The 25,303-nt window shown below is 40.5% G+C and overlaps 1 protein-coding gene across 2 annotated transcripts in view; it reads left to right on the plus strand.

Moving 5' to 3' along the window:
- SACS (sacsin molecular chaperone) overlaps positions 1-25,303 on the plus strand; it is an 84,917-nt gene that overhangs the window by 45,834 nt on the left and 13,780 nt on the right. Inside the window, exons 5-9 of one of the 2 annotated variants that reach the window (XM_035003691.1) lie at positions 3,684-3,795; positions 9,728-9,874; positions 12,178-13,660; positions 14,499-14,590; positions 22,198-22,224. In XM_035003691.1, coding sequence (XP_034859582.1) covers positions 3,684-3,795; positions 9,728-9,874; positions 12,178-13,660; positions 14,499-14,590; positions 22,198-22,224 — 1,861 coding nt within the window. Of the gene's footprint in view, positions 1-3,683; positions 3,796-9,727; positions 9,875-10,695; positions 11,085-12,177; positions 13,661-14,498; positions 14,591-22,197; positions 22,225-25,303 lie in introns of those variants that run through there. The other variant, XM_035003692.1, reaches the window with a different exon arrangement.

Raw genomic sequence — 25,303 nt, forward strand, 5'->3', positions numbered from 1 at the left:
TCTCCCTCTCCCAACTCACGTGTGTGCACACACTCTCATTCTAAAATAAATAAACCTTAAAAAAATGCTGGTGATATTTTGATAGGGATTGCATTAAATGTGTAGATTGCTTTGGGTAGTATTGACATTTTAATAATGTTTGTTCTTCCAGCCCATGAGCATGGAATTTTTTCCCATTTCTTTGTGTCCACTTCAATTTCTTTTGTAAGTGTTCTATAGTTTTCAGAGTACAGATCTTTTACCTCTTTGGTTAAGTTTATTCCTAGGTATCTTATGGTTTTTGGTGCAATTATAAATGGAATTGATTCCTTGATTTCTTTTTCTGCTGCTTCATTATTGGTGTATAGAAATGCAACATTGATTTTATATCCTGTGACTTTGCTGAGTTCATGTATTCTAGCAATTTTTTTTGCAGAGTCTTTCGGATTTTCTACATAGAGTATCTTGTCTGTAAATAGTGAAAGTTTGACTTCTTCCTTGCCAGGTTAGATGCCTTTTATTTCTTTGTGTTGTCTGATTGCTGAGCCTAAGACTTCCAGTACTATGTTAAATAGTCATGGTGAGAGTTTTGTTTTGTCTTGTCCCTAACTATAGGGGAAAATCTCTCAGTTTTTCCCCATTGAGGATGATATTAGCTGTGGGTCTTTGGTATATGGCCTTTATGATGTTGAGGTATATTCCATCTGTCCCTACTTTGTTGAGGGTTTTTATCAAGAATGGCTGCTGTATGGGCGCCTGGGTGGCTCAGTTGGTTAAGCGACTGCCTTCGGCTCAGGTCACGATCCCAGAGTCCTGGGATTGAGTCCCGCATCGGGCTCCCTGCTCAGCAGGGGGTCTGCTTCTCTCTCTGACCCTCTTCCCTCTTGTGCTCTCTGTCTCTCATTCTCTCTCTCAAATAAATAAATAAAAATCTTTAAAAAAAAAAAAAAAAAGAATGGCTGCTGTATTTTGTCAAATGCTTTTTCTGCATCTGTTGAGAGTACCATATGGTTTTATCCTTTCTTTCATTAATGTGGTATATCACATGGTTTGATTTGCGGATATTGAACCACCCCTGCAGCCCAGGAATAAATCCCACTTGATCGTGGTGAATAATTCTTTTAATGTATTGTTGGATCCTATTAGCTAGTATCTTGTTGAGAATTTTTGTATCCATTTTCATCAGGGATATTGACCTGTAATTCTTTTTTTTAATGGGGTCTTTGTCTGATTTTAATCAAAGTAAAGCTGGCCTCAGAGTTTGGAAGTTTTCCTTCCATTTCTATATTTTGGAACAGTTTGAAAATAATAGGTATTAATTCTTCTTTGAATGTCTGATAGAATTCCTCTGGGAAGCCATCTGGCCCTGGACTTTTGTTTGTTGGGAGATTTTTGATTAGTGATTCAATTTCTTTGCTGGTTATGGATCTGTTCAAATTTTCTGTTTCTTCCTGTTTCAATTTTGGTAGTTTGTATGTTTCTAGGCATATGTCCATTTCTTCTAGATTACTGAGTTTGTTGGCATATACTTTTTCATAATATTCTCATAATTGTTTGTATTTCTGTGGTGTTGGTTCTGATCTCTCCTCTTTCATTTGTGATTTTATTTATTTGGGTCCTTTCTCTTCTCTTTTTGATAAGTCTGGCTAGGGATTTATTAATTTTATTAATTCTTTCAAAGAACAGCCCTTATTTTCATTGATCTGTTCGTTTTTTTGTTTGTTTGTTTCTGTATCATTTATTTCTGCTCAATCTTTATTACTTCCCTTCTTCTGCTGGCATTAGGCTTTCTTTGCTGTTCTTTTCTACCTCTTTAAGGTGTAAGGTTAGTTTTTGTGAGACTTTTCTTGCTTCTTGAGGTAATCCTATATTGCAATTTACTTCCCTTTCAGGATTGCCTTTGCTTTATCCCAAAGGTTCTGGACTGTCATGTTTTCATTTTCATTTGCTTTTGTGTATTTTTTAATTTCTTTTTTAATATCCTGGGTAACCCATTCATTCTTTAGTGGGATATTCTTTAATCTCCATTTTTTGTGGTCTTTCCAAATTTTTTCTTGTTGACTTCAAGTTTCATAGCATTGTGGTCTGAAAATATGCATGGTATCATCTCAGTCTTTTTCTACTGGTTGCGGCCTGATTTGTGACCCAGTATGTGATCTATTCTGGAGAAAGTTCTATGTGCACTCGAAGAGAATGTGTGTTCTGCTGCTGGATGAAATGTTCTGAATATATCTGTTAAGTTCATCTGGTCCAGTGTGTCATTCAAAGCCATTGTTTCCTCGTTGATTTTCTGCTTATATGATCTGTCCATTGATGTAAGCGGGGTGTTAAAGTCCCCTTACTGTTATTGTATTATTATCAATGATTTCCTTTATGTTTGTTATTAATTGATTTATATGTTTGGGTGCTCCCAAGTTGAGGGCATAAATATTTACAGTTGTTAGATCTTCTTGATGCATAGACCCCTTATTATGATATAATGCCCTTCTTCATCTCGTTACAGTCTTTGGTTTAAAATCTCTTTTGTCTGATATAAGTATGTCTACTCTGGCTTTCTTTGGTGACCATTAGCATGATAGATGCTTCTCCACACCCTCACTTTCAATCTGTAGGTGTCTTTAGGTCTAAAAGGAGTCTCTTGTAGGGTTTGCTGTTGGCATTGCCAGAGGATCAGTATAAGCTCTTCTTACTTCTTGTCTGTCCTCACCACTCCCTCCCCTCATTTAGGGTGAATAATACAGGGTGAATTATTGTGTTTTAAAGATCCATCCATTTAAAATATAACCACTTGATTTGGTTTGGTCTAAGCCAGAGCTTCTCCAGGCAGTTGTCATCTGTTGACTTTGCTTTAGACAAGGTCCACAATAAACAAGAGATAATATCTTGAGTTCAGGTTTGATGGTTATGGTGTTGGCTTTAAGAGTTGGACTCTGACATTATGTCAGAGCCTGGTGCTCCCTTCAAATGGACCAGAGCCCAGCCTGTTTTTGGTAGGCATGCCAAAGTGATGGGGGTTGTTGAGACTGAGGATTTTTTTGTGGCTACCTATGGTTATAAATCCTGTAGTTTGCTCTTTGCTTTCTACGTTGCAGAGGTGTGACCACCCATCCACCAAACAAGTAACACTACTACCTTCTTTGTGAGAAAGGAATGAGTCAGTCCTGACTGTGAAGAAGCTTTCAGCTTTAGTGCAGGGGAAAGACAGGTTCATAACCCAACTTCTCAAGAATGCAGAATACTAATCAGTACATACATACATGTTTCCAAAGAGCAAGTAAGTTGATAAGGAAGTGATAAAGAAAGGTCTGTATTTGGTAACTACTTTGAGAAGAAGGTATCTGTCCCAGAAACAGAACAATCCATGCTACTTTCAGAAATGGAGTACTTTCTTTTGAATGAAGGCTTTGGGTAGATTGTGAATAAGAGAGTTATAGTCTCAGGATTTGTACTGGGGACAAGGAGATAGCAAGTTAAAAATCGCATTTTAGGTGTATAATTGGAGAAGGACTCACAAGCTCTCAAGCATCCTCTCAATGCTTGTGGCAATTATTTGCAGTCATAGCCCCACTGGATTTAAAGGTAAAGATGCCAATTGTGGGTTTCTGTTACTTAAATGTAATTCTTTTTAAATGTTATAGGTAAATGGGCAGATGAGCAGATTACTGTAGTATTAAATATTATTTTTTGGTGTATTTCTTGATTAGGAATTAATTCAGAATGCAGAAGATGCGGGGGCCACCGAAGTTAAATTTTTATATGATGAAACTCGGTATGGAACGGAGACTCTTTGGTCAAAAGATATGGCACAATATCAGGGTAAGAATCGAGAATTAGGAACAAGGTTCATTTAATGTGTTAACAGGTAATTTTTAGTGTTTTACAATACTCTGATGAATGGTCTAATTACCATGCCTGCTGCATTTCTTCGCATACTTAATTCCACTCTTTCAGATGTTCTTCTCTGCTTTTGATGGATGGGAGTCTGTAAGTCAGTATTTTTAGAGAACAGAGAGTAAAAATGTTGAAACTCAGAATAACAACGTAAACACATAAGCCTCTTATTCTATTCAGTGAACGTGAGTTACATTATTAGCAAGACAAAAGGACACCCTTTCCACATATGTAACACTTCTGTGCATTTTAGAAAGAAGTATTGTTTTCTACTTTTAGGGTACCCTTGACGTGTTTTAATGTGGGTTGGGAAGAAGGATTAAAGGAGACAAGGGAATAAGGACGATAAATGGAAGGACAGTAAGAGAACTATAACCAATCAACTCCTGATACCTCTGCCGTACTCTTTGACGTGCTGTGTTCAAAAGAATGTTAACTCTTAGTGCAACTTAAAAGTCAGTAGGATAATATATATGATACAGATGATTACATATGATTATATATAATAGAATGACTATATATGATGGAAGGTTATTGAAAATAAGAATGATTGATTCAGACTTCCCCGAACAGACTTTTAAAGAGGTGTATGTCCTATATTTTTGAAAAGATGTTTTATGATTTAGGAGAGTAATCAACATTAATTGTTAAATACCTGAACATTATATATTTAATATTTATTAGAGCTGATATATTCATTCTTTGGTCAGATTGTTATAGGCAAGTTGTACTTGTTTGTTGTGTGAAGACAGTGAGACCTAACACACCAGGAGGCTGCCATTCTAGCCCTGACCCCTCCTGCCTTGGTGATGGGGGCAGACCATCTCTCTACCGTTGTCCAGTTTTATAAAGAAAGGAGTGTCAAGTCAGGTGTCCTGGTTTTAGGATTCCCTGATTTATTATAACTACTGTTGAAAGATACCAGGTGTGGAGAGGAGGCTCTGTTTAGGTCCTGATCCTGCACAGGCCCACCACAAGGCATGTCTCCACTGGGCACCGGTTTGCCCAGCAACCACTCCAATCCCCATATATATGCACCATGATTAAGCAGATGGCTCGGCCCTGCTTAATTTCAGTCTGCTCACCTATAAATGGTAGTAAGAACAAAATCTGCCTCCAAGTTACTATTTTTTAAAGATTTTATTTTATTTTATTTTATTTTATTTTTTTAAAGATTTTATTTATTTATTTGACAGAGAGAGACACAGTGAGAGAGGAACACAAGCAGAGGAAGTGGAAGAGGGAGAGGCAGGCTTCCTGCCGAGCGGGGAGCCCGATGCGGGGCTCGATCCCAGAATGCTGGGATCATGACCTGAGCCGAAGGCAGGCGCTTAACGACTGAGCCACCCAGGCGCCCCTATTTTTTAAAGATTTTATTTGAGAGCGAGTGAGTGAGAGAGCACGTGAGTGAGCACAGAGGGAGTGGGAGAAGCAGATTGCTGAGCAGGGAGCCCGACGTGGGACTCTACCCCAGGACCCCAAGATCATGACCTGAGCAGAAGACAGATGCTTAACTGACTGAGCCACTCAGGTGCCCCTGCCTCCAAGTTATTTTGTGGATTAAATAGGCTCATCTGTGAAAATTTTATGTCTGGTGTCACACTGATATTAATATGTGTGTACTGTAGAGCTATAAAGGTGTGAGGAGATCCTAGAAGTGTTTTGCTTCAAACTCCTACCTAAAGTCTAGGATTTTTTGCTTCCAGCCTTGACTTCACCTCGTTTAAAAAAAAAAATACTTGAAACAAGATTATTTAACTGAATTTGGGCGTAAGTACAGTTGACTCTGGAAGAATGTGGGCGTTAGGGGCGCCGACCCCTGTGCAGTCAAAAATCTGTGTATAACTTCTGACTTCCCCACAACTTAACTACTAACAACCTACTATTGACCAGAAGCATCTTATCCATAACAGTCAATTTTTTTTTTTTTTTTAAAGATTGTATTTATTTATTTGACAGAGAGAGACACAGCGAGAGAGGGAACACAAGCAGGGGGAGTGGGAGAGGGAGAAGCAGGCTTCCTGCAGAGCAGAGAGCCCGATGTGGGGCTCAATCCCAGGACCCTGGGATCATGACCTGAGCTGAAGGCAGACACTTAACGACTGAGCCACCCAGGTGCCTCTGAATATATTTTTTAAAGAATTTATTTGACAGAGAGAGACAAAGCAAGAGTGGGAACACAAGCAGGGGGAGTGGGAGAGGGAGAAGCAGGCTTCCCGCCGAGCAGGGAGCCCGATGCGGGGCTCCATCCCAGAACCCTGGGATCATGACCTGAGCTGAAGGCAGACGCTTAACGACTGAGCCACCCAGGCACCCCCATAACATAGTCAATTAACACATATTTTGTCTGCTATATGTATTAGGTACTGTATTCTTCCAATATGGTAAACTAGAGGAAAGAAAATGTTAAAATCATAAGAAAAAGAAAATACATTTACTGAAAAAAATCCGCGTATAATCTGTGCAGTTCAAACCTATGTTGTTCAAGGGTCAGCTGTATACTTAGAAGTAAGCTCCTTAAATTATTATCAGATGAGCTGATTTAAAATAAACTTGGGCACATAAAAGTAGGGAGAAATGATCTTTGATACCTTTATTTAACAATATTTGTTGAGGACCCTCCATGCTCTTGCATATTTGAGAATATCTTTCTCTTATGTTCAGATGTGAATGTTGTCTTAACTGGTATTATCTTCTTGGATCTTAGTTTTGTTTCCCTTTATTGATACTTAAATTTGCAAAAGAGAACTTTTCAGTCCACCTTGTTTTTGTTCTTTTTTATGTAATCAGATGACAAAAGACTCAATCTGTCAAATCAGGTGCATAGAAATGAGGAGATCTCACCCATTTTCACAGCAGTAAGGATTTCAAGGATGTGATTAATTAAGGGACACAGTGAAGGAAGTGGAGAAGTCTTGGATTTCCAGCACCTCCCACTAGGTCCATTCATGTGTTGGATACATGTGGGCCTAAGGTTAGCAGAGGTGGCCTCTGAGTGATGGACACAGGTCATCACCTACACAAAAGGAGCTATTGCATGTGCACGGTTTTCTCTGATAATTAAATAGCTTGTGACTTTTTCAGGGAGTTCTGTCTCATAAATCTGTAAATTCCAGGTTTACTTATAATAAGGAAGTTCTAAAAGCATCCACTAGACTCCTCTGCTAGCAGGTAGTGTTAAGTGTGTTTGCCAGAGATCTGTCATCAGCATGTTTACAAGGAGATTTGGCTGGCTTCTCTCCCTCAGAACTCTCTCTCTCCCTCCCTCTCCCCCTATTCCTTTTCAAAAGGAGAAAGTAGATTGTAGGCCTGCTGCTCACCTTTCCTTCCCAGATAAATAACTTCTGTTCGAGAAAATTCTCTCAAGAGGTTTATTCTTTTGTTATTTCACTCTCAGAACCAAGAGGCACCTTTTCAATCAGGGTGGATTGGGGTATTTTAAAATTGACCTGCAAGATGGAGGTGGAGATTCAGTGAGATTCAAGATTAAATCGCCAGGATGAGTATGATTCCAGAATGAGGATAATCAGATAATACCGTGATTAAAATCTGAAATAAGAACTGGATTATGCCTGCTAGATACAGAAGCCAGTGAAGAGCGATGCATCCAGCTGCCTCATCCATTTGTCTGCTGGCTGAGGTGGGCTCATCTGAGTGCCACCTGGTTCAGTCACTGACTAGCCCGTGTGTCACACGTGCTCCAGAAGCCTCCATGCACGTGTGTTAGGTGCGCTCTGGGAGCCAGTGTACAGAGCAGTTCCACGAACAGGGGTGTTTGCTGCCTGTGTCCTTCTTTTTAGGAGCTCACTGATGGGGTCTGATGGGAGACAGGTAACCTTGGAGAGTGAGGTTGTGAGGAGGAAATTCTTCTTCATTAGAAGCACTACTTTGTTTGAATTTGTAAGAACATGCATCTGTTTTGTAACTTGACAGATGTTTTCTAAAAGCAGCTGGGCCGCAGAGGGTTTTTGGGTTGACAGTGGGAAGGAAGGGAGGTCTTCCTCCAGGCTGGCAGCTCTGCTTTCCTCCTGGCATGCCGGGTTTCGTAGTGTGTTCCCTGCTGGATTTTTAATTCCCTTCCATAGACCTTCTAGTTATGTAAGTTCTTTCTGGATTCTGGCAGAGGTTCACTCTCAGTCCTGGTGTTCAGTGTTGTGAGGTTTTGTGGTCCCTGTTTCTGTGTCTTCATAGGTATTTTTAATGGACGTTTGGAGTAGGCAGAACCAGACACTGTTCACCAGATGCCGTTTCAGACCAGCTACAGTTAGCTGTTGGCAATTAGGATACTTATTTTATTAGGAGAACTATAACAATATTTTGCTAATCATAAATACTTAACATGTCATATACCATAGTCACAGTATGATTACAACAGTCACAGTATCTGACTGTTTCGGGGTTTACTCTGGTAGCATTTGCTGGGCCCTCATTTGCATTGTGTCATTTGAGCCTCCACACTTCTTTGTGAGACGATACTGTTCTCGTCCTTATTTTACAGACGAGCAGATGGGGACACTGAGCCTTACAGACTTTTGTTTGCTGGAAGTGATGAGCTGGTAATGGTAGAGCTGGGTCTGAAATCCGGAGTCCGCTTCAGCCACTGCGTGCTCCTCCTCAGCCCTTGGCAGTCTTGGCTACTTTCCTGTCCATTCTTAGTCTGTTACATACAGCACCAGGCCATTTTTGTAAAACAAGCGATAGCCAACATCCCCATATCTGAGCTTGAATTTACAGGTGTGTGAAGAGAGGCTTCTGGGGGTGCTGGAAGGTTCTCTGTGTTCATTTGGATGAAGGTTCCACAGGTTTATTCGCTTTGTAAGAATTCATCAAGCTGTGCACTTAAGATCTTTGCACTTCATTGTATGTGTGTTATACTTCAGTAACTTTTTAAAAGAACAGTGGTTTTTTTTTAAAGATTTTATTTATTGAGAGAGAGAGCGTGCACATGTCCGCACGCGTGCATGAGTGGGGGGGAGGGGCAGAGGGAGAAGCAGACTCCCCGCTGAGCAGGGAGCCCCACAAGGGACTCGATCCCAGAATCTGAGATCATGACCTGAGCTGAAGGCAGATGCTTAACCAACTGAGCCACCAGGCGCCCCAAAAGAATTATAAGTTAATTATTTTTAAATACGTTGAATTCCTATAGTTGAACATATTCAAAGAATGTTAAGATTCTGAAGTTTCAAAAAGTGATGCATTTTGAATTATAAATTCACATTATAAATTCAAATATTTTGAATTACAGAGATAACCTTTTAAAAGAGCTACTTTGAAGACAGGAGAGTATTATTCTGAAGTGCTGATTTTAAAATTTGTCACATTAATGATTCTTTTAGTTATACAGGTAATGCCTTACATAGAAGAATCCAGAGGCTGACAAAAACAAACAGGGTGATTATTAACATGACTAAAGGATTATTTTTCTCTTTATGAAATAATATATTAACCAGGTTTTTTTAAGATAGCAAGTCCCCTTAGTACATTTATAGGTTATCCTGTTTACAAAATGATTTAAATATGCTATTTAGGAAAAAATTTTATAAAGTAATAACTATACTCTTACTTCCTCATTTGCTCTGTGGTTTGGATGTCTAAGTATCATAACATCCTTAATTTTCCCTTTTTGGAGTTTTGGCCAGCAATAATTTTGTTTTTCCTGCTAGTTATTTTTACCATTAGTTTGTGTTTTTACTTTCATTGTGAAAATCGGAATTACAATGCAGAATTCAGTCATTCCATTCACTTCTTTCCATCTTCCCATGGAATAAGCAGTTTTATGTAGAGGAAGCTCTTGACAGAGGACTGAACACCACGGCTTACTTCTTTCTGAATACTGCATGTGCACTTTAACACGCAGGGCCGGCTTTGTATGTATACAACAATGCAGTTTTCACCCCAGAGGACTGGCATGGCATTCAGGAAATAGCCAGAAGCAGGAAAAAGGACGACCCCCTGAAGGTTGGAAGATTTGGAATTGGGTTTAATTCTGTCTATCATATAACAGGTATAGTATTTGGTTTTTGGGTCATGGTCATGAAAATTATTTTAACCTATATTTTGTGATTTATTTGCTTAACTTTGGAGATGATACTTTTAAAAGCCATCTTTTCCAAATTCTCTGATGGTGGCAAGAAGTATGCCAGTGAATTATCCATGTTTTCTAAAGTTACCATGGTCGGTACACCAAAGCTTCATCATGTGATGCTAAATATTAATGTCGTGATCCGGTGGGATCAGTGTAATATTATATGTTAAGTCATTTTACATGAAGTTTGAAATATAACTCTTCAAATGCCTATTCAAATTATTACTACTCTAAAAATTTTTACACTGAATATCTTTGAGTCAGACAAATGGATTTTCACAGATTTTCTTGTACATATTTTTAAATATTAGGAGATTAAAGAGGAAAGTATAATACTCAGTGGAATTGAATAACGAACAAAGTGAAGATCTTTGATTCTGGTTTCTCAGCATTTTCCTGATAAAAGTTTTACTCTTCTTAAACTTTTGAGTATTTTAAAGATTACTTTGAAATCATGTTTTGAATCTAGAAAGAATATGAGGATTCCGGTTCATGGTTACAATAGGAAGTACTTTAAACTCTTGGTGTAGACATCTCTAAGAGTAGATGGCTATTCTTCCAGAGTCAAAGCTCTCAGTATTTACTGTAGTTTGTGCTAAAAAAGTTTTTTTCATGGAATTGGCCCTTGCAGTGGTTTAGTTTCCAACTCTGTTTGTATTTTGAACTTGCAGGAGGAGAGACTGAGCTGGCTGGCAGAGCTGTAGCTATAGCGAGGGTAACCCTATGACTTACTGTTCAAACCGGAGCACTCATCAGGGTGGAAGAGGGTGGTGTCATTCTCAAACCGCTGGCCTGAACTGGGACTGCCCTTGCCTAGTGGGACGTTGGGTCACCCTCACTATAGCCCAATTTTAGTAAGCCTCTATTTTGATTGCATTTATATTATTATAATCTATTGTGTAACTTAAATCATACATTAAATCATATCTCACAGTATTATGTAACAGTTATACATGAACGTTAACATTGCTATGTTCAACCATTTGTGAGTTACCCTTCAGGTCTGTGGAAGTTTTAAAATTTTATGGGGGCACATACATGAATTGCCTAAGTGTGGAGACTGTCGTACAGGAATGAACTGTTCAGTCAGAGGGTCAAGCTGACTGCCAACATCGGCGCATCACTGTGGGTTTGTTTGTTCCCCGTTGGTGAAGGAGCATGTTTATGTGGGACACTATTAACTGGAGTGCTGTGCTCTAATCTGAGGCTTTGCAGAGGTCATGCATCATGCTTTACAACTGTCAGGAATCTCTGACATAATTTCAGTAACGGGAGTGCAGACGTGATGTAAAGGGAGCACAGACGAGAGTGCCATCCCACCACATTGTTGATGGATTTAGCGGCTGGGTTGGTGGACATCACATTTCCTACTTAAAATACCTGGAAGCTTAGGAATCTGTGGTGTGACAGCTCGGCCTGGTGTTGATGACCATAAATATTAACGTGCATCTTGCATGAAGGTTAGGTGCTAAAGTCAGCACGTGAGGCAAAGCGTCACAATTACTCTCAGGAAGTCCTTAGAAAGGCACCGTGGTGAAGAATTTCTCTAAGTACAGAGCATCTGACATACTTAGTTTTTCTGCCTCTGTCGAAATATTCTGTCTGTGGTTGAGAAGCAGGTGAAACAGTTGCTGTTGGTTTTAGGAGGCATGCCGTATAAAAAATACGTCTCTTGCAGCACTGCGCTTGGGTTCCGCGTGGTGAGGTGTGCTCGGCGTGAGAAGCGAACCAGGGGGGCTTGTTGTAGCCTCACCCCAAGGCCTTTGCCCACCGAGTAACGTGGTGGGCAGAGTCACCTGCACTCTGATTTCTCTCCCCCACTTTTCGGAGAATCTGTGGTTGAAGTGTTTATTTTGAGTGTAGGATGCAACTCTGTATAATTGGGTTCAGGTGGCTGTGGGGGCTGAGTATAAATATCCAGATACCCTTTACATATGGTAATTGTTTAGTAGGTGTTTGAAGATTTATCTTATGTTTTCACAGTAATCCTTAAAGTTTCTCTGCCTGGTACTTACTGAATCAAAAGAGAAATCATTAGATTTCATGTTCAGAGAATTAAATTTTTGAGCTAAATTTAGTTTGTTTTTAGATAAATCTGTGTTAGAGTCACTTTATGGTTTATGCTTTTCCACATACACTGTTTTGATAGTAATTGTACATTGTAATTATAATTGTCCATTAAACTTCAGAGTTGATCATGACTATTGAATTTTTCTTTGCAGATGTTCCTTGTATATTTAGTGGTGACCAGATTGGGATGCTAGATCCTCATCAAACCCTTTTTGGTCCACATGAATCAGGCCAATGTTGGAATCTCAAAGATGACAGCAAAGAAATTAGTGAACTTTCAGACCAGTTTGCACCATTTATTGGCATTTTTGGAAGCACCAAGGAAACGTTTGCAAATGCCAATTTTCCAGGAACGTTTTTCCGTTTCCCTCTCCGCCTACAACCTTCCCAGCTGAGTAGTAACCTCTACAACAAGCAGAAGGTTCTTGAGTTGTTTGAATCTTTCAGGGCAGATGCAGACACAGTGCTGCTCTTCCTGAAAAGTGTGCAGGATGTCTCCTTACACATCCGAGAGGCCGATGGAACCGACAGACTGGTGTTTAGGGTAACTGCTAGTGAGAACAAGGCCCTGAAACATGAGCGGCCCAATTCTGTAAAGATCCTGGAAACTGCTATAAGTAACTATTGTAAAAAGATTCCAAGCAATAGCATAACCTGTGTAACATATCACTTAAATATAGTTTTAGAAGATGAGAGTACTAAGGACGCACAAAAAACATCTTGGCTGGTGTGTAACAGTGTGGGTGGGCGAGGGATTAGTGGTAAACTTGATTCTTTAGCTGATGAACTGAAATTTGTCCCAATCATTGGAATAGCCATGTCTTTATCGAGAGATGATGAAGAAAAAGGAGCAACAGCTGATTTCCCAGGAAAAGCCTTCTGCTTTCTTCCTTTGCCGCCGGGTGAGGAGAGCAAAACAGGCCTCCCGGTTCACATCAGCGGGTTCTTTGGCCTGACTGACAATCGCAGAAGCATAAAGTGGCGAGAGCTGGACCAGTGGAGAGACCCGGCAGCCTTGTGGAATGAATTTCTTGTTGTGAACGTCGTCCCGAAAGCCTACGCGACTCTGATCTTAGATTCCATAAAACGTCTGGAGACAGAAAGGAGCTCCGATTTTCCCTTGTCAGTTGACGTCATCTATAAGCTTTGGCCCGACGCAAGCAAAGTCAAGGTGCACTGGCGGCCCGTGTTGGAGCCTCTGTTCAACGAGCTGTTCCAGAACGCGGTCCTGTATTCCATTAGCAACCACTGGGTCAAGTTGGAGCAGGCCTACTTCTCAGAACTGGACGAAAGTTTGGAATACACAGAAACCGTGCTTGACTACCTCCAGAGCTCAGGGAAGCAGATTGTCAAGGTGCCGGCCAATCTCGCTGCTGCCGTTCAGCTCACTGCCTCCAGCGCCAAGCCTGTGGGGAAGGTGACGCCCGCGTGGGTGCGGCAGGTGCTGAGGAAGTCTGCACACCCGGGCGATGCCCAAGGCAAGCTTCACCTTCTGGAATTCGTGCTTTCTGACCAAGCCTACAGTGAACTGCTGGGGTTGGAGCTGCTACCTTTACAAAATGGAGATTTTGTGCCCTTCTCCTCATCTGTATCAGATCAAGATGTTATTTATATTACCTCAGAAGACTATCCAAGGTAGAGCTCACGCTTCTGCTGTGCTGGTTTCCTCCCCCCTCCCCCATGCACGTCCGGAATCCTTTATTGTGAGATCTGTCAGTCACCATCAGGGTAGATTTATAGTCAGGAAGACTTCTGCAGAAATACTTTGTTAAGATACGAAAGGGTATATTTTTACATTCTAAAGTGAAAGTGCATTCAGATGTCGATCAGCCAAAAAGTTATCAAACAGTTGTTTCTCTTGAAAATCCCCATAACAGGACACTGAAAACAATGGTTCTAAAGCGCTAATAATGAAGTAAGATGGAGTCGATAATGAATTATGTTGATGAAATTGAATTTAATGAGAGAGAATAGTACATTAAGGAACTCTTTTTTTTTTTAAAGATTTTTTATTTATTTATGTGAGAGAGAGAATGAGATAGAGCGAGCATGAGAGGGGGGAGGGGCAGAGGGAGAAGCAGACTCCCTGCTGAGCAGGGAGCCCGATGCGGGACTCGATCCCGGGACTCCAGGATCATGACCTGAGCCGAAGGCAGCCGCTTAACCAACTGAGCCACCCAGGCGCCCAAGGAACTCTTTATAACTGAGGATGTGTATGACATCTCAGAAAATAAAGTTAATTTCATTCTAAGATGTTTAGACTATTGTGAACTTGGATATGGTGCATGATGCCACCATGTTTTAAAGTGAAGTCTAGATAATGTTCGATCAAAAAGTACTGCAGTGTGATTTGGTACGTGCGTTATAATTTATGGAAAATAGTACATTTAACTGATTTGAAGTTACGTAATTGAATTTCTTTATCTTAGAATTGTTAGAAGGTTGTAATTGCTGTGTTACTTTCACTTTTTAGGTCCCTTTTCCCAGGTCTTGAAGGAAGGTTCATTTTGGATAGCTTGAAGCCTCACCTTATAGCTGCTTTAAAGGAAGCTGCCCACACCCGAGGTATTATAGTTGCTTAGTTTTTTTTTTCTTTTTTTAAATAAACCTATTGATAAAAATACAGTTTTTATAAGTTTTCTGTGAAGTTAAACCAATATGAAATTGCCAGGAGTTATCCATTCTAGACCTGTAAGTCAACAATTTCAGATGGTTCAACCTAATGTAATTATTTTATTTTAAGGCATTTCAGTGCTAGATTTGGACATCTAAAAGAATCCAAAGGTGATACTTTATTTCAAAACCTCTCCTGTCACAGTAGGGTGGTGTACATTTAGGGTAATTTCTTACACAGATTTTTTTTTTTTTTTAAAGATTTTATTTATTTGTCAGAGAGAGAGAGCTAGAGAGCACAAGCAGGGGGAATGGCAGGCAGAGGGAAAAGCAGGCTCCCCGCTGAGCAAGGAGTCCGATGTGGGACTCGATCCCAGGACCCTGGGATCAACACCTGACCGAAAGCAGAGGCTTAACCGACTGAGCCACCCAAGTGTCCCTTGCACAGCTTTTTAATGCTTTCCCATTTCCTTTCTCACGTGAACCCCAGTCTCATATCTTGTACCCCTTTTAGTAGTGAGCACAGCTGTTGTTGGTTGGATCGCACAGAGGAAGGACGAGTCAGAAGCTCCTGTGTGCCTGGAGCTCAGGGCTTGCACCTGCCAGCCTTGTTGTGTCACCCACACCACCCAGTCCTCCAGAGGTCCGTGTGGCTGTGCTGGCTCCGCTCCAGGGATTGCAGACTGAGGGCAGTGTCAGGAAAGGGGACTCTTGAGGTCATGGCAAAGGATGGGTGTCCTTTATTGAGAATTCTTTTTAGGAAAAGACAGAGTGGTCTGGGGGGGGGGGGACCAGCATGGGACTTAATAGTATCTTTCAACTTTTGCGAGCATCCTTTCCCTTATAAAACCATTGTCTGAACTCTAAGTTAGGTACGGGCCTGGAAAATTCTGGATTTTTCCCATCGGTTAAGGTTATAAAGGTGTATTTTTTGTGGTGTGTCTTTTATAGCATATGCTGTTTTCTTTTGAAGGATAATGACTAAAGGAAAAGTTGCTATTCATTATACATCTTTATTCTTTTAAATAAAAGTGAAAAGAGTTGGAATGGGGGAGGCGAACCAAGGATGAGCCCAGGTGGGACAAAAGGAAGAAGAGTCTGCAGTGCTGTTACCGTACGGATCTGTAACTGTGAGCCAGGAAGTGGACATTGATCTTTCCACTATTTAGATGATTCACCTAGTTGGGAATGGTCTTCAAAGTAGCCTTTTTGGGAGTCTAAACTCGGATTCCTATAACTCTGCTGTTCTGTGCTCCCAAATTTTAGAAATCCTTATTTTTCAAAATCTGTATTATAAACTTCACATTGTAATATAATGCACATACAGAAAAGTACACATATAAATGTAGGCTCAATGAAATTTTACAAACAGAACACACCTAGGTCAAAACCCAGAAGATTTTCCACACCCAGACACCATCTCAGGCCTTCTCCAGTCCTATCCACTCACACCGTGATCCTGGCATTTAGTAGCACAGATGAGCTCAGCTGGTTATTGTGCTTTCTGGAAGGGGAATCATGCAGTGTGTGCTGTGTGTTTCTTTGACTTACTCTTACCCATCCAGGTTGTCTATTGTAGATCCTTCTTTCTCATTGTGTGATGTATTGCTTTCTTTTGAAGAGAATGTTTTTGTTAATGGCCAGTAGTTTCTCAGGTGGATATGGATTTGGAAATCAGCCCAGATATTCAAGTTATTCAGAACCAAATCAGGTGCAGGGGGTACAAGTCCAACAGAATAATACTGCTTTTACTCAGAACTTTTCAGATACCTTCTTCTCAGGGTATGACCACAACTTGTTTGTCTAGCCTCAGGTGGATGGGGGTACCTTTTGTTATATTTTTAGATTATATTTGTTATATTTGTTATATTTTAGTTAAACTTATACATTTACTTAGGTGATTTGACATTTTTATAAAGTTGAGTCTTCCCACTTTGTGTGTCTTTTCATTTTCTCATCTGTGGATTCTGATTTGTTATTTTGGGATTATACCATAAGCACTGTTTTGTCTCTGGTTCTTGGTTAATTTTCTCTGGACTAACGCGAGATGGATCGAGTTGACTGTTTTTGTTTGTCACCCATAATGTGTAGCTCGGTTCTCCCAGAAATTGTCTTCAAGGTCACTTTTCTTTATATCAGTTTAAGTTTAGGCTACCATTCTCATGATTATTTAGTAATCCTGACCTCTGGCCTTTTCAGTATTTTATTTGGCCATATGGTGATGGGTAACTGCCTCCTGGGCATCTTAGTTCCAGGCAAAAATTACTTTTTGATATTTGTTTGTTGCCTTGAACAGTTTTAATGTTTTGGGAGCATTATGATGTGGAGGCTGATGAGGACGCAGTAAGTGATGCCCTTGCTTTGCTTTTCTGAGAGCTGAGTCGGTGAAGAGATGCCCAGAGAGGAGTCCAGCAGATAAACGTCACACATCACTCCCTGACGTCCTGATAATTCTGGTGTTGGGAGATCATGGCTGATGGCAGGCGGCTTGCTTCTGCTGTTGCCCAGCACAGTGTGGAGGAGCCACCCCTGACGGCTTCTTGGCATCATGCAGGTTCTTTTCTGAAGTGACCGATCAGATATGCTATTCCACGTTCTGGTGGCGTGGGGCAGACGGAGGGCATTAGTGAGTGTGGGAGAACAGAGCCCATGTGCTATTTATGGAGCTCCCTTCATATGGTAGGGAACATCACACATAAACAACATTTGATTTTTTATTTATTATTTTATCTTTTTTTGCTCTAAATAATGATTATGTGGCTGTTTTGCTGACATAGAGCGCTGTGGGCTTCTGTTTACTGATTATCAGTAACAACCGATTGCCCAGTTTTGAAAGTACTGCTGCCTAGAATTGAAACATGAGCTTTTTTTCTTTACAGTGGGTACTTCTCTAATTTCATTGCTCGGGTAAAATCTGTCTTATTATTTGATAGTTTTACTTGTATCCCATTTAGAATCCTGAGCTAAATATTAAGTAACTGCTTGTATTTTCACTGTTTGCCTCCACTGCCCCTTCACTGTTAGCTTTAAACATTGTTTCAAACTTTCCCTTTTTTGGGGAAAACAGAACAAACTTGACTTCGATTCCCTTTCTTGCATTCTGTCCTGGTCCAGCTTCTAGAAAGAGTAGGATATGCTTATGGTCTGTACCTCCTCCTCCTCATCTATTATCACTGCAAATGAACCTTTGCTTCTGCTAGACTTCCAATAAAATTGCCTGGCTGAGGTCATCAATTAATGACTTAAATCCAGTGGACTTTTGTTGTTGCCTTTATCTGATCTCTCTGAAGTTTAGATTCTGTTGCTCATGCCCTTTCTGAATGCCTTGGCTTTTATGGCACCATTCTTTTTTGGTGTCCTTATGCTTCTTTGCCTGCTTCCCAGAATTATTTGTGAATTCCTATTCCTGAGTTTATCCCCGAATGTGGGCTAGCGTAGGAGCTCTCGCTCACCTCTTCCATTTCGCTTTCACTTTCTTTGAGTATCCCCACCCAGCCCAGGCACCTGCCGCCATGCCTGTGGAAGGACCGCCCCATCTTCCATTGCCACCCAGTGTTAAGAGGGGCAGTGTGGTGTAGTGGTTGCATGCCTGGGACTTTGCAGTCATGCAGATCTGGGCTCACACCCGACTCCTCCATTGTGTGACTCTGGACAAATTAGCCCGCCTCTCTGAGCCTGTGTTTCCCAATCAGTAACATCCTTCTGTGAGAGTCTGTCTGAGGCCCTCAAGATTCAATGATATCCAGTGCAAGATTGCTTTATTACAAGGTTAAAGAAACGAGAGTAAGGGTTGAGTCAAGGATGACAGGCAGTCACAACTTTCTAATTGAGTTTTATCCAGTTTTGCAGTATTGCAGCAGGGCAGGTTATCGAAAAGCGATGTTGTGTTACTCACAGTGGTCGTTACTTTGTTGATCCCATGATGCATACGTAATATGTATGGTTCAACACGATACCGGGTGCATAAGGACACTGACGAAATGGCCGCTAATATCATTTTGCACTTGGAGTACTGTAAGTGTCTCGAAATCAACATTCTTGCGACTTGAGTCCTCGTCCTCTCCTTAAATCTGTTTTCCCTGCTTCCCGGCTCTCTGGGTTAGGCTCTCTCTTCCCGTGCTGCCTCCGTCGTCGCGTGGGTCCCTCCTCACAGATTCGCTCGCTCCATTGCTCACTCTTCACCCTGCTCGGCATTCTCAGCGGACACTGATTCTTTCAGGTTGGCCCTGGTGTTATTCCTGTGGGCGACAGGGCTTTCTGTGATTGTGAACTCACCATGTCGTTGGCTTTGGTTCATTCAGTGTCCCCCTCCTGTTCTCGCCATCCCAAGCACTTGTAGATTGATAAACGTACCACTCCATCCACCTCATGAGAGCAGAGACACTTGTCACCACCATGTAGCACGGGAACTGCTTCAAGGTGGGTGTGTGGTAATTGTTTTTAACCTGAATGAAAGTTTTGTCATGTCTGCATTTTTATACGTGGTGTTCCTTTTGCTTAGAATACTCTCTCCATCCTCCACTTTGCCCCTCTGACTTGTAGTCATCCTTTACGCTTCAGCCCACACGTGTCCTCCCAAGAGGCTGCCTTTCACATGGGCTGCCCCACACCCACCCCTGCCCTGCACCTCTGAGGTGGATGCCTCTGCTCTGCTCAGGGAGCTCAGTACATAGTGCATTCAGTCCTCTCTGCCTTATCATGGTCATAATTTTACTCTGCTAGACTGTAAAATCCTTGAGAGCAGGGGCCATCTCTTATTTTGTTCTTGTATTTCCAGTGCCTGCTTGGCAAGTCTGGTTGGACATGTTCATGCTTCCACATGCTGGGCTGGGGATGGTTTTGCGGGGGACAGGGGCACAAAGATGGAAAGGCAAATAAATCCCTGGGATTGGGCCTGTGGTTTACTGTTAACTTTTCAGATGAGTATCTTCTGTCCTCTTACTTGCTGTCCATAATTGTGAGATAATCGAGTGTATATTGTCCTCTTCCTTTGAGTTATTTGATGGTTAAGTTACTTGAGTAAATGTAAGACTATCAGAATTTGGGGAATAGTTAGAAGAGAGGGTACATGGGTTTTGGAGGAAATAATTAGAAAAAACAGTTAAATCAGACAACGGTAGAGTGTCTGATAGGTTAGCACCAAGATCCTATTTATATTTGAAATATTTTTAATATTTACTTATTACATATGGCCTCACGCCTTGCTCTGTTTCATCACCAAAGACTCCCAGTAAACATTTTTCTGAATGTCCCCTATATACCAGGCATTGTGCTAGGTGGAGATAATGTGAAGGATAAAAGTGAAGGAGCTCACGGTCCAGTGGGGACAGCGATGTAAATAATACTGCCATTTAGTGGGATGCATCCTGTGTCAAATACTGAGAATGGAGTCAGTATGAGGAGGGGGGGCAGGTTGGGGAGACCTCACAGGAGAGCTGGCATGTTCTGTCTGCGACCTTCTGGGGAAAGACCGCAAACATCACGGCTGGAGGGACGGCACATTCACCTGTCCACATTGACACTGCTTTGTGATGATTTACGGTATCCATTGCAGAGACAATCTCATGGGTGTATGTAGAAATCTTCAGAAGAAGTAGCAATTTCAGGTGCCAACGTTGGGTATATAGATGGGCAATATTCCAAAGATTTGGGTGCAAGATTTGTGCCATGAGGATGTTCTGGGTTACTCCTTTCACAGCTACCTGTTGGACAGAAGGGCCCTGTCTTAGGAAGTCTCCCAACCGCACCCTCACCTTCCTTTAGGTGGCCATTATGTCCACCTGGAATACGGGAATAATTTTGAAAGTCTTCCCACATCCATCCTTGCCTCTCTAGTTAACACAGCAACAGTACTGCTATGATTATCTTTCTAAATTTTTTCCCACTTCTTATCTGAAGATCTTTCAAAGGCTTCCCCTTTTTCCTTGGAACAAAGGCCAAAATTCTTAACATTTCTTATGAGGCCCTTCATTATGTGGCTCCATTTCTGGGTGTTAGGAAGATGCCTGGAATCCAGTACATGGAAAGGATATATCAGTATTTGCTATTATTGTGATTATTATTAATAATCTCTTTTATTGTCTCCCTTAATCCTTCTCATATTTGGGAGATGGCCTGTTCTTTTCCTCCCTTAGGTGTGGTGTACATGGTTTCCTTTGCCCCCCATCTCGCTCTCGTGCCCCTTCATGGCCCATGTGTCCTCATGGCACACGGAGCTCCCCGTAGCACTTGTGCCCCACCCGTGTACCTGTTTCATCATTTGTAATAATTTGTCTAACACCCACCTTTCCCATTAGACTATAAGACATGGTCTGAGGTCATGTCTCTTGTTTATTTCTCTGTCTCTAGTCCTCAGTCAATATTGACTGACAGAATGCCTCTAAAGTAATTGGAAGGATGTTCAGATTAGAAGAGCTTAAATTCCTTTGGTAAAGGGGCGCCTGGGTGGCTCAGTCATTAAGCATCTGCCTTAGGCTTAAGTCATGATCCCAGGGTCCTGGGATCAAGCCCCGTGTCAGGCTCCCTGCTCAGCGGGAAGCCTGCTTCTCCCTCTCCCACTCCCCCTGCTTGTGTTCCTTCTCTCGCCGTATCTGTCTCTGTCAAATGAATAAATAAAATCTTAAAAAAAAAAAAAATTCCTTTGGTAAGAGCGTGGGCTCTGTGTTAGCTGCTAAGTGTAGCCTAAGGTACCCAAATATACAAACATCGCACAGAGCTGTGGAGGTGTACTTGAGCAAAGAAATGGCTTGCTTCAGGCAGAGGAGGGGTTAGATGGCCATGGAGGATTCTTTGATGTTTGAAATTATTGGTGGTTACCATAAGCAAGCAGTGGAAATATATGAGAAAACCTCCCTTTCTTTATCAGAGTCCGAATTATACTTACTTTATGGAGATACTCCAAAAATTGTGTACTTACTTTGTAGATATACTCCAATTTATTGAGTGATTTACTCTGTAAATTAGATGTCTTCCCTTTCTTAATTCTTTTTTTTTTTTTTTTTTTTTTTTAAGAGGCAGGGGGAAGGGTGGAAGGAGGGGAGAGAGAGAATCTCAAGCAGGCTCCACACCGAGCACGGGGCCCGATGCGGGGCTCAATCTCATGACCCTGAGATCATGACCTGAGCTGAAATCAAGAGTCAGATGCTTAACTGACTGAGCCACCCAGGCGCCCTTCCCTTTCTTCTTATCTGGAATATCTGAATATCATGTGATAATCATCTGTACAAAAAGCGCATTGGGAACTTACCAAATGACTTTATGCTGTTGAAATGTAATTTATACATACAAAATTCATATTCCTTTCTTCTTTGCTTTCTTTCTGAACTAAGATTTCCCACCCAGTATGTAGTTTAGATTTAGTTTGCATTGAAATACATTTTTAAATCTTAAGTGTATATTCTGCTATATTTGGAGTTTTGTTTATGGCTTTTCTTTTTACATAATGATGTGTAAGATTCCATAGACAGTGCTATCTTAAGATGTAGAATAATTATTGTAGCCATCATGTGAAATTCTGACAATTCTGGCTTTTTCTAAGATCGGATTTAATTATATTCTAGCACAACAACTTCTCTGGGGATATTCAGGTATGGTAACTGACTAAATGTTGTGTTTATTTGTAGCCTGATGTTTTTGTTCATTTGATTCTTTCAATCTTGTTTTTTCATTTACTGAAGTAGCTAGAGATTAATGTTAACTTTTTTTTTTTTTTTTTCTGGTGCTGATAACTATTAAAGGAGAGAGGAAACTATACCAATATAGGCATATAGGTGGTGGTTGTACATACCACAATAAAACCATATTTAAATGATTTGAAAACATTTCATAGAACATTTGGTCTCAAAGAATTCTGCTGAAATTTGTATTTTAAGCTGTGGTTTTTAGTGGAAAAGTGTGAATGAATGCACCTCTCTTATATGATACACACAAATGCTGAGATTAGAAAGTGTAGAGGGGACCCTGTTCTGGGATCCGTGACCATGAAGGGAGGAGGCTTTCTGGTAGCCCCAGTGGCATCTGGCTTACCATGGTGAGCTGGGAATGGCAGAGCGACCCTCTGCTTGGCACACAGAGGAAAGTAAAGTGGCTAACACAGCTTTCACTCGGAACAATCGGCTCATTGTTCTTACTGTGCCTACAGTGTCGTTTTATTGACTTTTTTTAAAAAATAAAAATATTTTGACTCAGCTGGTATTATTTCCCCTCAGTTCATGTTTCACTTGGAAAACAAGAGGATGCAAGATTTGCTTTACAGGAATTGTTTTTATGGTAAATACTATTTTTGGAGTTGGTCAGTTCTTTGAAGTAAGCTGTACCCATACTCAAATTAATTGAGAACCCAAGTCATTGTTATATTGATGATTCCTATTAATATTAAATTTGGTTTCTAGCTTGTAAGTGGCTTGTCATCCACAGCTATTTTTACTATATATTTTTAAACCTTAATATATCCTATATTTTTAAGATGTATAATCAAAGAGGAAAACAAAATGGTGGTAGGAGTAGGCTGCATACTTATCATATGCCCTGGGGACACTCTGGGTAAAGGCAGTGACCTCTCCTGTTGTCTCGTGGCATCTCCTTTTCTAGATGAACACTAGGGACACTAGGAAGGCAGAATGCCAATGTGGACTTCTTGAGAAGAACTTTGGCCACCAGTGGATTTTTGAATCACATTGGCAGGCTCCACGTTAGAGTGGACGTTTCCACTGGACCCCCATAGCGCTCGTGGTGCTGCCGCTAGACCTGCCCAGTGCCAGATGGAGTGCTTGGCGGGTAGACACGCACTTTCCTTTCCTTCCTTAGTTCCTTTCTCTTCCCATCTTTCTGTTTCTTGGAAGATTTGACTCATCTGTAGCTTACCACTGAATGGACTTCCACTCTGTCACATGTGTATTTACAAAGAGATTTGGCTAGCTCTACACAGTGGAGTGTAGTTAGAACTCATCATCCATCAAAGCTGCCACTGCCCCTTTCTGTAGAAGAAAAGTGTAAAGAGCTGTTGCTGTGCTGATGGCCTTCGATGCCCAGGGTCAGCCGGCTGCGACTCCGAAGGAGTCTGGTCAAGTGTGGTGAGCTCCCAGTTGACAAAAGCGTTCGGAGCTGAGATTTCTTGGCTAAGTAAACGTTGAAGTAGTCTATAATATCCTGTTTTCATCTGGGTCAAAAATCTCTCTCAGGGGTAGGACTGAACATAAACATGCGAATAAATATAAACAAAAAACATAGTGCAGTCTTTAAAGAGTGATTCAGTGTGTTGATGTTTTTTATTTTGAACAGATTGATAGTAAAGCAAAAACTACTCTTAGAAGAGTTATTTCTGAAATAATCATGTCTAATCATACTTTAGATAAAACATTTCTGTCTCCAGGAACACTTTCAGTACTGTCAAGTTGACCTCTTTTGACAGTGCTGATGATTTTCGAGGCTAGGGCAACAAAAACACAGTCATTTATTAAAATGCTATAAAAATTATTTTGCCGATACTGTTGGAGGTGCTTTGTCATTTCAATGGCTTTCTAACCTATGATGTGAAGACTTTTCTGTGTTAACATTTCTACTTTAGGGTGAAAAGCTAAAGGCTTAAATACAAACTAAATAGAAATCAGGACTTCAGATTGAATCCCTCTGGGTACCTAGAACTGTGTCTTAACTTCATTTTCTCTCTCCTTTACTTTCCCTTATGTTTTTTCAGTTAAGCATGACTGGTGTGTTAGTTGCATGTTATATGTATTGTGGATGTTTTCTCGGTTTTTTAGTTATACATTAGTATTAGATATTTTTCCTGAAGGTGGGTATAGTTTTATAAATTGCTAGTTTCACATGAGGATACTAGACAGCATTATCTACAAAATGCATGTCATGTGGCAATTATTAACATAGAGCACAGTGTGGTGCACATTTAATGTTTTGTTTTCATAGTGTTCTGAATTTTAATTTCTAACTCTTTTTTGTATCTTTGGTATTATATCCTTGCCTTACTTATGATTTGGATATTCTACTAATTCAATTCAGTCAGCTTTTTTTTTAGAACACTGTTGTTAAAACTTAATTATAAAAAATTATATTTTAATGGGACTCATAGGTAAAGAGACTATAGTAGTCAGACTACTGACAAGATTTTATGATTTCTTAAATACTACTTGATTTACCCTAAATCACACATGTAGAAACTGAAGATATTCAGAATTTGGGTATTGACATCTTCCAGAAGTTGCAAAATTGTGCCCTTGCTTAAATTTCTGTGGCAGTAATTTTAAAATGTCTTATTGTAGCATGAAAGAAAATTTTCTTGGTAGAAGGTAAAGTCATCTTCCCAACGTGTAAGACTGTGAGATAAGGGTGTCCTTTCTTGGTTAAAAATTAGTTATGTACCAAAGTTTCAAAGGCTTGAGGCCCTCTTTTATAATTTTTTTAAATTAGCCTTTTAAGAGTCTAGAAATTGTATGTACATAGGAAGAAAATTGTTAGTTTTCCATAAGATCAAATTTGAGATGCTTTTTATTTCTCCCCATGAGCTAACACATACCTATAGGTATATAGTGTTCTTGAAAAATCTTTCCCTATTGGTATTTTAAATACTCTGAAACATAAAATGCGCTTAGAAATAATGTTATTTTCTGGACCAGTGGTTAAAAATCTTTTTCCCTAGGCAAAATCTTACTA

The sequence above is a fragment of the Mirounga leonina genome, unplaced genomic scaffold, assembly GCF_011800145.1.
Source record: "Mirounga leonina isolate KUSES-001 unplaced genomic scaffold, KU_Mleo_1.0 Mir_127, whole genome shotgun sequence".
Taxonomy (NCBI): domain Eukaryota; kingdom Metazoa; phylum Chordata; class Mammalia; order Carnivora; family Phocidae; genus Mirounga; species Mirounga leonina.